The 16,122-nt window shown below is 37.4% G+C and overlaps 1 protein-coding gene across 1 annotated transcript in view; it reads left to right on the top strand.

Annotated features, from left to right (window-relative positions):
* Positions 1-16,122, top strand: part of gpc6b (glypican 6b) — an 84,737-nt gene that overhangs the window by 34,879 nt on the left and 33,736 nt on the right. The window contains exon 4 of the mRNA XM_008328538.2: positions 2,405-2,570. Coding sequence (XP_008326760.1) covers positions 2,405-2,570 — 166 coding nt within the window. The remainder of the gene's footprint in view (positions 1-2,404; positions 2,571-16,122) is intronic.

Below are 16,122 nucleotides of genomic sequence, written 5' to 3'. Positions count from 1 at the left end.
TTGGTTTTTCAAGTGAAGTAGTACCTACAAAAATGTTTTATGGTTAATGCAAACTCTGCTCTGTCCGTGTCTGTCGGTTGCTGAGGCTGTAGGAGGTTTGTTCCGCAGCTGACTTGAAAACAGAGTTTAAGGCTATATGCATTGCACGGAAGAACAGCCCTCGGAAAAGAAAAAAGAAAAATCAGAAACAAAGATGTTGGTACTGTAGTATCAGTGTTTACTGCTGTCTTGCCTAATATTTGTTCACCAAATCCTGGGGCTATAAATCACGCCACGGCCTCAGCATTCTGTTTGCTTTAATGTAATCTTAGCGTAGCCGCTGTAGTGTATCATCCTGGGAGTGTATTGTAGTTTTGATGTAGTCATGAAGTAAGATTAAAGAAAAAAGCAAAGAGGCTAAGGTTTGGGTTTTATTCAAGCTGCACAACAGAACTGCAAACGCTCTTATGTGCCTGTGATAAGCACCGGCCTGCAAATCCCCAGATATTCTGGTTTCTTTTCAGTGCGTATCAGTTACTTTGGATAATCATAACTATATTAAATATTTATACATCTGCTATATATGATATAGTCCGAGACAGAGATGAAAACATAGAAACCTTCAATTATCAGAGACAATGCCAAGGACACGGAGCAATCCAATATGAATTTTCCACTGAGCTTTCCTATCATGCACTTGTTGAACCTTGAACATGTTCCACGGCAGTAGTAAGTGGTAGGGGGGCCCTCATTTAGCAGTCCCCACCGGAGGATGTGTTGTTAGTATGTGTTTACTGAGTTACACCCTGCGTTTTTCACCAGCCAGCATGTCCTGGTGTCACCTTTTGACATTTCAGTGGGAGCACAGACCCAGGTCTTGTGTATGGGACTGCAGCCCTTTGATCCCCAGGGTATAAACTCATCACCAGGGATTTGGTGTAAGCATAATGCAATAAGACACCGTGCTGGAGGTGCCGTGTGGCATCCGTGCTTGTTGCTACTGGGATACAGCTCAGTAAAAATAAATGATGTAATACTTTATTCCTTCTTGTAACTTAAGGGGAATAAAACGCAGGCGAATTTTGACTAAACGTGCAAACCATCACTTCTGCAACTCACAAAAGCTTAACAACAGAGCTTTTTCCCAGATCATTACCCGAGCCTTGCATCTGCCTCTGTTTATCTGAAGTGATTAAAGGCTGGGGGTTTTATTATTGTATACAATCTGTTACTTTGCAAATTTGGCTCAGTTGAGGGAAAAAAAATCTAAAGTTCCCTATTTATGGTTTACAGGATTGAGACGAGAGTAGAACTTTTGCACCCATTGATCAGCAGGCATTCAGTACTAGGGCGGGACTTGACTATTGGACATTGTTTGTGTTGTTTATTATTGTGTATTGTACTGTTCAAACAAATGTTCACCCAGCTGATAGGCCACGTTACTCTGTTCACACCAGTCTAGCCAAATATTATAAAAAAAAATAGTAGTAGACAGTGTAGCTTAGGGGAAAGATCACGTGTCACCTAGAAAAGCCCAGACTCTAACTTCTACTGGAATATGTAGTACAAACAAATCTTGAATCCCCTTAGAGGTCAAGTCCTGAGGTATACAAAGGTCACTACCTAGCTATATTAGTAGTGTTTTTATTTTATTTAAAACATGATAAAAAGCTATGGAAAATTTTAAGATCATGCCCAACTATTAATAATAATTTTAATTACTTGTATAAAATGATTTAAAATAATAAAAAAACATGAAAATGCATAAAATTGCAGTCAAAAGACTGGGTGAGTGATCATGCTGTAAAAATATCAGTAATGTTGAACTGATTTTATAAGCAACAAAAATTGCATTTGAACAATTTATCACTTTTTGTATCACTATTTTCATCCTTAAATGCAAAAAGAGTTGACTAATGAAAAAATGGCTGTAAAAAAAGGAACTGAAAATGTCATGCTTTTAGTTTACGTACAAAATTTGAGTCTTTTTTTGTTAGTTTACACATAAGAGGTTGCACTTTCCATCTGAAAGCCATTTGGAATCGAATTAAGAAAACCACTGTGCAATTTGCACTGCTGATAAACCATATAGGCTGCCAGCTCCTCCGGGTCAATCCTGTGTTTACTTACTTTTTTTTTTCAGTTTTTATATAGATATAGAGCAGACGAGGCTCCTCCCTGAGACACCTTTGTATTTTCAGGTCTCAAACACAGCAGTGAAACAGCAGCGATGATGTTTCAATTACATATTTTTTCCACACTTCAATGAAACAAAAATGTAGTTAAACAAAAGATCACATCTGGACCGAGTGAGAGGAAAGAGAGACAAATATATTTGAATTTCATTTAATTGATAGCAATGAATCACAAAATGCGTAGGCGCTGCTCACATGGTAAAAACGGCTCCACCTCTCTGTCCTCACAGGTCAGCAGCAGCCCAGCGTGTATCCGGGCGATGACGAAGATGCTGTACTGCCCTTTCTGTCAGGGCATGCCTGCTGTTAAACCCTGTAAGAATTACTGCTTGAATGTCATGAAGGGCTGCCTGGCCAATCAAGCTGATCTGGACCCTGAGTGGAACCAGTACATTGGTGAGTAATGTGTGTGTTTCTTTTTTTTCTATACTGTATGTGAAGGCTCCCAGAGATGGTGGTTTTTAACCATTAAATCCTATTTGGTTCTTTACTGTGTTGCATAATGAATCCAGCAACAATTTCCTCTATAGCTGTGTTGGAACTAGGAACCAAAGAAAACACAGTATGTTTTGGACCAGAACACTGAGAAAAGAGCTGAAGGCTGAATGAAAGCAGCCAACTGGGTTGTTTATTTGCTGTGTTCAGCTACCGCCACAAGCCTTGGTTGTAGTTGTCAAAATGTTGTAGTAACTTGAATTTGGTGCTGAAATTTTACATTTTTGAATAACAGGAAGTGTTATTTATTTTACTCCTTTTTTTCAGTTTCTATTCCTTAAGGTTTAATTACACAAATGAGGTATAAATCTGCACAGTCTGAGGAAACAAAATAAGCATGCGTGATGTGCTGTTCTATTTTACTGTTAATTTTGACATCCATTGTTGAGTTGGTCTTAGTTTCAGTCCTACTGGTTTCACACTGTCTTCTGTTTATTCTACTACTGGACACATGTCACTATGACCGGTCTCTGTTTAGAGATATGATGATAAATCTCTCCCTCATTAGTTCTTCTTACAGTTGACCTGATCAAATCAGCTGTGACTTGATTTCTTCGCTGCCAGACTTTTCCTTCTTGTTGTTGACTAACTCTTTGACAGTATCAAAATGAACATCCCTACGTTTTTCTGGTTATCCTAGTAAGAATTCTCCTGAGGGTTCATGAGTCAAAACACACTTTAGTTTTCTAATCACATCCTCCAAAGGCCTTAACACATTGCTCCTGGTTCTCTTCATGAGTTCCTTATCGTCTTTGGCACTTGGCCTATTGCAGAAAGCACATTTGTTATACGGCACACTTGTTTAGGCCCCTGACCTTGACGCAGCAGCACAAACTTTTCTCCAAGTCCCTGCGCCGGCCAGTAAACTGAGGCAGTGGCTATGTTTACATGCCCAATGAAGTCCAGTCACTGCTGGAGCCCGACTGTGTTGTATTTATTAGCACTGTCTTTGTCCCAGTATACAATACAGAAGTACAGAAAGGTATTTATGGACCAAAGCACTATCAGCTCGACTCTGCTTCAGGAACTCATTAGGAAATCCAGCACACTTCAGTACTAGTTTGGTCTGACGCACAGGTTTAGAAGGTTGTTTTTTTTTTTTTTTTTTTAGTGTAGTTGTAAACAGACTGGAACAATAGGTTTTTTAATTAAGTGTAAATGTAGTGAATTAGCCATGCAGTGCTGAAAGCAATAAAACATTAATAATTCAATAATGTTTTTTTTTTTATGTCAGAGTACATTTTGAAACAACTACACGCAGTAGCTGTGCATGAGAAAGAGCTGGTTGTCTTTCTGTTGGTCTACATATCAGTGTGTCCTTGGGCCTCCCTCCAGTTGGCAGCTTTGGTTGTAGCCTGCAGGTAGAAATTAGATATTTAGGAATGCTTATTCAATATCCATGTAGTTAACAGTAACTATTTTAATATCTGCAATAAAGTATTTTATTATTACTATAAAAAATGTTAATTTATTTGACAAGGTAATATGTAATATAGTCTTTATAAATATTTGATTTACTTATAATTGGATAAAATATTAATAAACTGAGTGAAAACTCCATGCCCTTGACAAAGGAAAAACAAAATTCCTGTTTTCATATTGCCTCATTATCACACATTGACCATCATCATTCATGATGCAATCATTGCCCTGTATTTCATACTGTGAATATCCCCTGTATATTGCATTGCATTTCACTTGCTACAAATATGTAAACATTTATTTTATCCAAAGTGCGGGGCGAGCCCTAAAAGGGAATAGAGTAATTAATGGGGAGGGGGATCAGAGAGCAAGGCCAATCAATGTCAATCTAAATATTTTCTCTTTTTGTCAAAGTGAGGAAAATTCACTGGTTTGTGTTTTTATTGAGTTTTCATTTTCAGTTTGTATCAGTTTTTCAGAAAATACAATTGGTCGACAAAGCAGAGGTTTCAGAAAAAACCTTGGAACCACTGAGGTAGAAGAATGTGTTTCAGAGTCATTTCTCTGCCGTGCTTGTATTTAAGAAACATACAAATTGGATACTAAGAAAGCTGTGCTAGCTTATAGTCAACAATTACCAAACCAACACCTGACACCATCACACATACTGTGGCTACAGGACATTTCTTGATGTTTTGATCAGAACTGTACCCATTCTGATTCTTTTTCTCAAATAAAACTCCACCCAGTTTGAATTGTATAAGAAACATGGACAAAGGTCTATTTGAATATCAGAGAGAGAGAGGTCGCTGTTTTACAGATACAAAAACAACAATATTTTTTCATTTCAGTCTCAGTTAATGCCATACAGTTTAGTCACAGCCACACCCAAAATTGACAACTTGATCCATGCAACGTCTACCCTGTGCAAAACTCACTCCGTCTTTATCAGAACCATCGTCACATGTGTGATGGTTTCACGGGTTTTGGACTAAATGCCAGTTCTGCATCTTTTGGCGCTGACATTTCATGTTCATTATAGGACGGAAAGATTTTCAATTACCTCAAGGTCTAAGCACAAAAGAGTTATTGACGTGGCTAAGAGTTAAATGGTCAGGAACGCTCTTTCTCTCTCTCTGGCTCTGCACTGACAGCCAGATGAGTTTTATGTGAAATGCTTCACACACACACGGCCGGTGTGTTAACATCATAATTTACAGACACTCTGTTTTCTTTCTGCATAACAGTTAGTAATCTTGCTCAAGCCGTGACATTGGTTCCCATCAACGTCATATAAACGCTCCACTGGGAAGACAAATATTTAGGAGTTAAATTAGAGCATTTTTCCCCATTTTGATAATATGTGTGTATATATATATATATATATTTGTGTGTGTATATATAAATACGTGTGTGTGTGTGTTACCAAAAAGGGGAAAGTACTCAAATACCCACGGGCTTTGCCCTAGGTAGAAATGATTTTTCTCATTACTTCCCATCACATATTTGCAGTTATGAAAAATAACACCAAAGCCGAAAGAAAAAGAAGAAGATGCTTTTCGCTGAAAAAACATACTCATACATTCACATTATGGGAGGTTTCACTTTCACTTATCTTTTATATGAGTAAGAAATACAAAGAAACCATATGTGTTAAAAAATGAATCATTTAAAAAGCCAACAAAATACAAACTCTGTCAAAAACTTTAAATGCATTCATTTTATTTGTCTTTTACTGCTATAGTCACGGAAAAAGTAGAGATTTATGAATCATATTTTCTGATGTTTTTCCTAAGCGTTGCACTCCTCTGAAATGACTTGTTTGATAGTTGGCCCATTTACTGTAACTGATGCCACACTTAATCACATTATGCCGCCGTAATCTTGCAAACCACGCGTGCATTGTTTTGTTCATGCAGCAGATAACGCAGGCACAATATAACACCAACATAAGCTCAATAGAACCACAGCGAAGATTAAATGCTCTCTGCTGAGTAGCCTGTCTCTAATCCATTAGTTCCCACTGTAGAGCAAGTCCTTTTTGACCTCTAACCAATCTGTTCACAAACTGCAATCGTTGTGGAAACATCTGCCTCATGGGCTGTTTGCATAAAATAAAAACATTAATTATAACATAAAAAATGTTTAAAATTACATTAAATTAAAATGGTAATGTACTTAATCTATGAAGTTGTTTTTTTTAACACAAATACTACCATAACATACTATTAATTGTCTTCTGCTTTTTATTTTTTGTTTAATCAATACATTTAATAAAGTAAGCTGACACCAAAGACGACTTTGGTGCTGTTTATTTACAAAACTTTTCAGGAAACCTTTGACTGTTGTTGGTTTTATTTACCTCTCAATGCATAGACTTTTTTTCTGGCTTTCACATTGTTAAGGTGTTACTAATCAAACTCCAGTGAACCACCAGCCTAAACCAATGAAACTCAGGGTTCACAGATCACGTCGACTCCCTCATCCAAACTGAATTCAAAATCCCTCACACCATTTGTCCTCTTTGAACTGACGTGGTGTCTGCGGTGGTCTTATTGCTGCTCTAACTACAATGCTGTGCACAGAGTTTCATGGATATATTGGGTGATTTCAATCAACATGAACTGGTCTGGCCATTATCTGACCCCTGGCATCAGTGAAGTGCCTTTACTGATGGGACTTGTAAGACTTGGACCATTTCCTTTAAACTCTGGAAATACTCTAACTCTGCAGTTTGTTGAGCACTAAGTGTTGAAACCACTTGAATTTGCTTTCCTTCCCAGTGTGACGCTTCCAAAATCACCAGTATCCATCTCCATCTCCTTATGGTCCTTCATTTATGACTACAGAGGCCCATTTCCATTTTTTATATGCAGTGTATGAACCAAACGTGTAAAATATGCAGATCGACTGAGTAATTATAAGATACGGCTTGATACAGCTTTTCCATGTTTGATACTGATACTGCAACTTGGAGTATCTGTCGATATTGATATCAATCTGATGACTTCTTTTCTCCTGCAGCATGCTGTTAGCTGCTGTTAGCTGCTGTTAGCTGCTGTTAGCTGCTGTTGCTGCAGCGATGGTGTCCCTGTTTACAGCACGGTTATGTTTATCTCTGAGCTTAGGTATCGGATCGGACTAAAGTTGTTTTTTTTCCCCATGTTTAATCCTGGAATTTGGACCAATATTGGACTGATACACATCCTAAGTATTGGATGGAGCCATTCTTAGTGATTATTAAGACCAGTTATCTTGAGTTTCCATCCACTGATATTCTGTGTCACGGGAATTTCCAGTGAACCCTTGTCAAACCTACTTACAAGTGAAATTCCTAAGAATATATAGAGCATGAGAGTTTTTGCATAAATCTCTGGATAACTGTGTCAAGATGAATCCTCTAAAAGTGTGCACTCATCTTTCCGTGTATGTGTGTTTAGAATTTGTGATTAGGTATTCTTTTTTGTTGAGAAATTTTTCTGAAGTGGTGATTTTTAGCAAATTATCTGTGTTATTTATCAAACAGCACAAATTGGTGTCGTCTTCCTGCCACGTCCTTTAAATATCCGTCACATGCTGCGGTGATGAATGCTGTCCTCTGCGGTTTGTGCCACACGTGTCATTATCGATACTTTTCTGCGCTGACATGCACCTGACATCGGCGATGGAACTTTTCCTCCTACACCATGCAAATATTCACAGCACGACCCGCCGCTTGTTGACTAACAATATTTTTCCGGGTAAACCGGTTGAGTGTAGCACAGCTTTATTTGCAATCTCGGTGAATTGGTGTTTACAGGCTGTTATTGTTCTCTCCTGAGAGACATGTCACCACATTGTAAGCGACCGACATCGATTCTATCTGCTGATTTCTTTTTAATTAGGTGATTTGTTTCACTCGGTAACTGGAGCCAGCCGTAGCCTCTGTGTTTATGAAAATTGAAGCCGGCAACATATTCCTTCCTTTGTGAAAAATTTCTCATGAATAAAATATTGACTAAAGAATAACCTTCCCTAACACATTGAAAGTGGACTGTCAGACCACACAAATGTTTACTGCTCACAAAGGTGCCAAAGGGGTTGAATGTTTATTTTCACCAGTTGAATTCAAATACTAATTCATCACAGACCTTTAGAGATCGCCAGAATGGAATTCTCCTTTTCACACAGAGGTTAGGCATGTGTTTTTAGTCAGAGACGTAATGTTTTCTGACCAACGTGAAATCCTCTGGTATTTTATTTACTATTTAGTTGAATATTTTATTAGTTCACATTACATTAAATGATTACTGAAATGCAAAACAAAAAATATTAAAGATAGTAAACTTAGTAAACAGTGACTTGGCTTCTTTAACTGATCTAACCAGAGGAGAACATGTGACAGCATTGTATGTAAAAAATGCATGCATGTACACTGTTAGAAATGCACATAATCTTTTAAATAGTACGTGGTGTTTTACCTTTTATTTCCTTCTAAATAAGGTCATAATATAAAGAAAATAGACTTTACGTTCATTGTGGATGAACTTAAAGCTTCAAAAGAAATCGTATACATAGCGTAACGTTAATTGAAATTGCAGTTCAAGCAGCTTCATTTTTAGAAATTACCATTCATTTGAAGTGTTTTCTTCTGACGTGCAGCTCTCTTCCATCCAGTAGTGAAAGAATTCACTATGTAACCTAATGTACATTTCATTTAACCCCACATGGGCAGAGCTATTTCATTGATTGTTCAAGTGTCTTTTGTAGTTGAATTATACCGACGGCATAATGGATACATAAAGGAGAAGCGATGGCAGATGGCCATGAGCTTTCCCTTAAACCTGTGGTCCTGAAGCTTCTTTTTTTATTTGCATTTTCTTTCAATATAAATTCTATGGCTTAGTATTTAATTCTACCTCATGAATTTGCATCTGGTATTTTTGCTTTTTTTTCTGACACATTCTCTAGACAAATAATATTTACTTCATTGTCACTAGCCAGAATTGGGGATTCATTAGGGAATTATATGTCTTGACATTTCTTTTGACGATATTGCAACTCCTTCTGCCTGCCATATATTTTACACTAAGCCACGTGTTATTTCTGTAAAAATGTGACAGGTTTTGTATGCATACTATTAATGGTCACTAAAACTGAACGGAAGTGATTCAGAAATGTATTATGGCTGATGTCCACAAGGATGTAGTCTTTCAGTCTTTCATAGCTCTTTCAAATTCACTTTCCCATTTGCCGTTATAAGAATATAAAAAGTGTATAATTATATATAAAGGCTTAACAATAGCTCTGGCCTCTAAAAAAGCAAGGACAAACTTTAATATGTATGCTCTTCATTCTCTGTAGTACATATACCATCAAATAAAACGTCTCTGAAACTGAAACGTTTTATTAGCAGGAACAGGACTGTATTAAACTGTAGATGTCAGTTTGTCCTGGTGCCTTTAAATTCTGTGAGACTTTGTCCTTACAGAACAAGGTTACAATCATGCAGATGGCAGGGTGTCCATTTTTAACAAATGAGGTGAAAATTAGGACTGTGGAAACTAATAAAGCAGTTATTGCGTTTTTTTTTCCATTAAGATTCATCTCAATTTTTTAACGCATTTTAACACATACTGTAGGTAAAACAGCATGCACTGTGTATCCCATGATTCCACCATTCACTCGCTTATTCTTGCTCTAACACACAGTTGATACACATCCAATACACATTCTACAGGAGATGTGAATACCTTAATAAGTGTCTGTGTAGAGCTCAACCTCCGTCATTCGTCTGGCTTGTGTCACACCAGCCACTTTACAGGCCACTGTGAAGTGCTTAGGGGTTAGGCTTCCTCTAGACTAGGTCAATCCAAGGTTAGGTTGTGTTTGGTGTAAAAACTGCTGAATCACGATGTAGTCTCCTGCTGTAGTGACCCCTGCCGAAAGTTATTTTTCTAGTTTTTTGTATTATTAAAATAAATTAAACAATTACAATGTGTCAAAGACCTGGTTGCTTCATTGTTATCTTGGTACGTACAATTTCCAATATAATCTTTTTTTTTCGACATAGTCAAAATATTTTGTCATACTGTGATAATAGAATTTTCAACAAATTTCAAACATTATTAAATATTATTTTCTTTACTTTTTCTATGTTTTGCTACTTTGCTTACATAGGTGTTCGTAGTGACATGCATTTGTGATTGCGCTCCTCTGCACTCACATTCTTCAACATATATATATATATATATATGTGTGTGATGTGGAAAGTGGTAGAAGACACAGGAAACAATGTCTTTTGCCTGATAATTCAATCAATCAGCATCTGTGGTTGTCTTGACTCACAGCTGCTCAACAGTTTATGGGGTGATAAACATGACATCTGTTTGTTAATGCTGATGATGTGATCTTTAATATGTGGCCTTTACAAAGGGCAAGCGGTGATGTTGACTTCTTCAAATTACACAGCTCCATTAATAACACAATGGCCCGTTTGAGTGGCTCATTATTGGATTTAGTTACAGTGTTGCACAGTATCAGTCCTGTTGGGAGGTGGGGTTTTTGCATCGCTGTCTGCTGCACTGCTCCATTAAGATGTGCGGCGATAATGGGATGAGGTGCATGATATTAAAGTAGCGTTTATTTTTAAACAACCCCACTGTAATTGGAACAAACACAAATCACAAATGAGGCTGAAGGGAGTCTCCTCAGTTTTCACACAACTTGTTATAATCTTGTCTGAAGGTTGGGAACATCAGGAGACTTTAGGAACTGAGAGATTCTCCAGCCGACTAAAGCCCTGATATCTGTTCTGTGTTAGGTGGTTGCAAAAAGTAATGCTAATTACTTGCTTTATTAAGTGCAGGATTACGCTACGTTGTCTGGAATTAATCCATTAGTAATCTTTGAATTTGTCAGGTTTGAACTTAAGGGAAAATCTAAATGTGTGAGTAAAGTAAACAACAATCTTTAATTAAACAGTCTTTAATTAAACAAGTTCCATAAAGAACATAAACAACAAAGTGAATGAAAATAGGTTGAACAAACATATCATCGGCAAACCCCCCAAAAATGTGTAAATATAAATATTAATTTTAATATATTTCAATGTATCTATCAATCCATATCTATATGCATGTATCTATTTATAAATATACACTGTATGTCTATATCTGAATATATGTATAAACATATATATATAAACATAATTAATATGCAATATGAATTTGTCTTTGTTTGTGCCACAGTCAGGATGATGGCTTTATAAAGTAGAAAATAGAGAACATCTCTGTATGTGTCTTTCTTCAATTCCTGCAAACGTCAGGGTTGCATTCAAACAGTCACTGGTTTCATACCAAGTGAATTGTGAGTAAATTGAAACTAGATTATCATTGTATTTCATTACATGTACTTTATGAGACATGTTTTGGTGGTCGGAGGAATGTATGTTTTAGTGACTGATGTAAATCATGTGTTTTGCCTCAAAAGGTTGAACATTGCTGTTCTATAGGCATAAATGCAAATCTAAATATGCATGGATTTAACAATGGAAAATTAACGTCTTTTGATAAAACAGTCAGAGTCCAGACCTGAATGAAATTATGAACCTTGAGATAACAGTGCAGACGAGATGCCCTCACTGTGTGTCTGAATGGAAGGCATTGTGAATAAGAATAGGCGGCAATTACTAAGTATGGAGTCTGCTGTATTATTAGACCAGAGACTGACTGCAGTCTCACAGTAAAAATGTTTCAATTGAAATTTAATATGATTAAACTGATTGAAGATACAAAAAAAACAACAGCTCTGTGTTCTCACAGTTACAGGTGTTTTAATTTTGTACTCTGTATTCTCAGATCTGATGAAAGTCGGCTGTTTGAAAAGGCTAAAATGATGGCCGTCAAATTTTTAGTGGCTGTGGATTAGTCATGGTCAGAATTATTCATGACTAATCATTTGGAAACATCTTCATTGAATGACGTTAAATCTGATTATTCATAAATTAAGGAGTGAACAATGTGTTATTAATTCAATTAAACATATTTATTTTTAAATATCTAAATTTTAGTTACAAATAACATTTTCTTTTGTCTTGTGTCCCCGTGTTCGTAAATCTGTGCGCCACTATTTTTTTTCCCCCCTTACACTTTTCTACCATTTCACAAGCACCATTAGTTGGTTGACTGAACCACAGATGAGCTATGCTTTACAGAATCCAAATTACACCAAAGCCATTTTTCATCCCGAGGAGCTCTTCACAGGCAAAGAGCCATAGATGGCCCTTTTCACTTTCCTTATTTGTCCTTGTCCGCTGGAGGTTTGCCGCTGGCTTAAATGCCCCGAATTTAAGTGGACATCAATCTCGATAAAGAGGTGGACCCCAAAGTAATATAACTCTCACAGATCTTTTTTTTTTTTACAGTTGTACCCCAGACAGCACCAACAATAAACATGTTTCACGTCACATAGTGAGACATTAGACTCTCACGAGAAACAAAACCCTTGCATCATTTTTGGTGTGTGTTCACGGCGTTTGTGTCTCTGGATTCTTCCTTTCCGTATCCACTAAGGCATAATTTCAGCTCAGAATGGGAACAAGATGTTTCTATTTGCATGGCTGTGTCTCGGTGATAACAAAATGTCCTCTGGCTGGCCAGTGTCCTATCAGCGCTCGAAAAAGAGATGCCGGGAAAATTTGGCTCTGAGAAGCAGGCGGGCCACAAAGGAGTGGTGTTCGTGTGCACTTCATAAATGAGACTCATTAATTCTCCATGTAGGGAGAGTTTTTCACATGTGGTGCAGGAGACCTCTCGCCTTCTGGGACAAAACCGTACACTGACCTGACCGAGAGCAGTCAGAACCATGTTACGTTCTCCTCCGCCTTTCACTCTCTCCACCTATGTTCACATTACCAGGTGTGACAGTGATTGATAGTTGATAATGTAAATCTCACTGATGTGAAGCAATTGTTTGATTTTCTTTTCTTTTTTGACGTAAAAAAAAAAATCACATTCCTACATTTATTTATCCAATCAGAGTTGTGTCCCTTGGCTCTGTGGTTTTAGATGGGACATATTTGTGATGTGAACTCAGTGCATGATTGACATTTTTTATCAGAATTTTCCTTTATTACGATACAGTTGGAACAAAGAGAACTGCAAAACCAAAGTGACAAAGGAAAGTGGTCTGTGCTTCTTCTGATGACTGCAGCTCTAGCCTGACTTTACCTGTAATGGGGGTGAGGAATGGTGCTGACAGTCAGACAGACAGCTGTCACCCACCGCCCCAATGACCGACACTGCAGAAACCTGGGGGAGGGTTGCATCAGGAAGGGGCATATAACTATGCTGTCCACCTCTAGGTCCATCCCCCATGAAGGGAAAAGCATTTAAAGATTTTTCCTGGTGAGCTAAAGTATAAGTTTAAACACTAATGAATCAGCTTCTGTTAAATGAAACCTCTGGCCTCATTTTTTTAGCCTTAATATTTGTGTCTGTTTAACACATTTCCTCACTCTTGGTTCCATACTCTGGCCCGTAGCCACATTTTGTCCAGCTGTCACTGTGGCGTCATTATTGGCCATGTCACAGAGGAAATAAAACATGGAATCAACAACAGTTGCAGCAGTGTGGCTTTGGGTTCATGCTTATTTATTCATATTCTTTTCTCCAAAATCACTAGCTCTAATCATTATTGCTAAGGTTACGTCGTGTAAATCCAGAAATAAAATAAACACAGCGGATTTTCAGCCAATTACAGGATCAGTTGATAAATGTCAGGCCGGCAGCGCCACTGCTTATTAACGGTGCGTTCACTGACCTCCAGAAAAACCCTGTTGAGGGTGTAAATGTAATTCTTAACTCCTCGACGATTGGAGAAATTTACCACAAGTGCATCTCATCATATTAACATGTGACCTGGGGGAGAAGCACGACACACTCCAGACCGACTTGTTAATACGCGTCAAATTGTCACATTCCTGTAAAAATCAGATGTGTGTGAATTACGGATTCTGTGTGATTTAAACTGTCATGAATGATCAGTACTGAACAAGAATTAAACAACATGACTGACAGTGTGAACATAGTCTCTCTCACTCCCGGCCGCTCCCTTTTTCTCTGCTCTCTCCCTCAGTTATTATAAATCTTCCTCTGTTGTTGAGCTCATCTAATGCCTTTTAGATAAATCACTCTTGTTGGGAAAGATCTGATCCACCTCTGTGGCTGGAGGCATCATCCTTTTTTTTCCTTTTCTTTTCCTGTGAAATATGAGTTGTTTCTCCTTGGTTCCCTTGACCTAATTTTTTTGGTGATTGTAGCTGACAGTTTTTTAAGGCTTATACCTAAATTTAGATTTTTTTTTTAAGGCTTGTTTGTTACCGAATAAGCAAACTTACCCGGGGCTGCTTGAAAATGAATATACGTCGTAATCAGATTTAAAGCGAGTCGTGTGAAAATGTCACATTTGAATTGCCTTCAGAGCTGGGGGAGAAACACGTGACCTTCAAGTTTTGTGTAGTTTTTTGTATCGTCAAGAAATAGTTTGACAATAGACCCCAACATTTATTTTTCTAGACAATTAGTGAGCGACGCCTCTCTTGGGTCATTTTCAACACATGGTAGCACAGCGTGGAGATTGAACAGATTGTGTAGAAAACCATTTGGCACCAACGTACAGTAGTCTGTCGCTTATATTAAAATTTCTGGGAGCATCACGGGCTATTTGCAGTCTGCAGTGAAAACAAACAGAAGAGCCCTTCAAAGGCTGAGACTTCAACATAATTGGAAAGGAAATGGATCCAGAGCAGAGCCTAATGTTTCTCAGCTCTCTGCCTCTGCCATTAGTGATTTCGGGTCCCGAGAGAATGGAAGTCTGAACAGGTCGGCTGGTTATAATTTTTTTTTTGTTCCTTATTGTACAATACCCCCAACCCTCCACACTGGCCCCTGTTACTTTAGCAAATTTGTGTGCAATCTTTTAAACACAGATGTTAGTGTGTTATTAAGGTCTTTTGTTTTATATAAACTGTACAAATTCATCACTGTCAATTAAACAGCAGAGAAAGACATAATAAAGGGTGGCATTGTTTGTTTTTTTTAACAATCTCCTAGATTAGATAGAATCTAACCAGAACAAGTGCACACTTGGTATAAACATAGAAATCACTATTTCGGTGATTTTCTTGACCAACACTTTGAGCAAAAGAAAAAAAAAGGCTGTTGTTTTAATTCCTGACAAATCTAATAGTTTACATGAAATGTAAAGATTTAGATTAGATTATATTAGATTAGATCAGATTATATTTGGTTAGGTCAGATAAGAGCCGTTAGTTTAGAGTAAAGTAGATCAGATTTAAAAGAAGCAGTGCATTTCAAAAAGTAAAAAGGCATTTACCCACAATACACTGCACATTGGTTGAGGGTAGAAGATTAAACAGATACGGTTCTGTAAGATCCATTACAGATTGTTATTTGCAGATTCCTAATTTTCTAACATTTGCATTCTGTTAGTTTCACTGCACTAATAACTGCTGTGCTACTATATGGTGACCAAGTAAATAGCTGCTTTAAACTCAATACATCAACTTTACATAAAGATACCATCAGGTGTTCTGGCCTAAAGGTTGAGGATGGACCAGTTAAATTAGTCAATGGTTGTTTTTGTGGGGAGATAAAAAAAAAAGAGCATCTCTGATCTTTGAGTGTGTATTAGTTGTAATGGTGATCTGTGTGTTCAGTTAGTGATGAGGAGCCTTATATTGAAACTGTTAGAGACCAGTACTGTCGTCAGAATGAATCTTTCCCTCCATTTTTCAAAAGGACAATTTCAGGTGTAACTCGACAGATGTCGGCGGTCAATTAAAAAGAGCAAAAATAGAAAAAGAAATCCTACAGAACTTTAAAAAAATGTTATACTTGTTTTTCAAACATATTGCATGTGGAATAAAAAAAAGAACGTGATCCAGTGATGAAGCTGCCTCTGTCCAAGCTCGTTTAGAAAATTAGTAAAATTAGTAGATTAAACAGAGGTATTTAAGAGAATACCATTG

Source organism: Cynoglossus semilaevis, chromosome 16 (genome assembly GCF_000523025.1).
Source record: "Cynoglossus semilaevis isolate Cse_v1.0 chromosome 16, Cse_v1.0, whole genome shotgun sequence".
Lineage (NCBI taxonomy): Eukaryota > Metazoa > Chordata > Actinopteri > Pleuronectiformes > Cynoglossidae > Cynoglossus > Cynoglossus semilaevis.
Note: the sequence above shows the minus strand (reverse complement) of the source record. Positions and strands in the feature narration are given on the sequence as shown.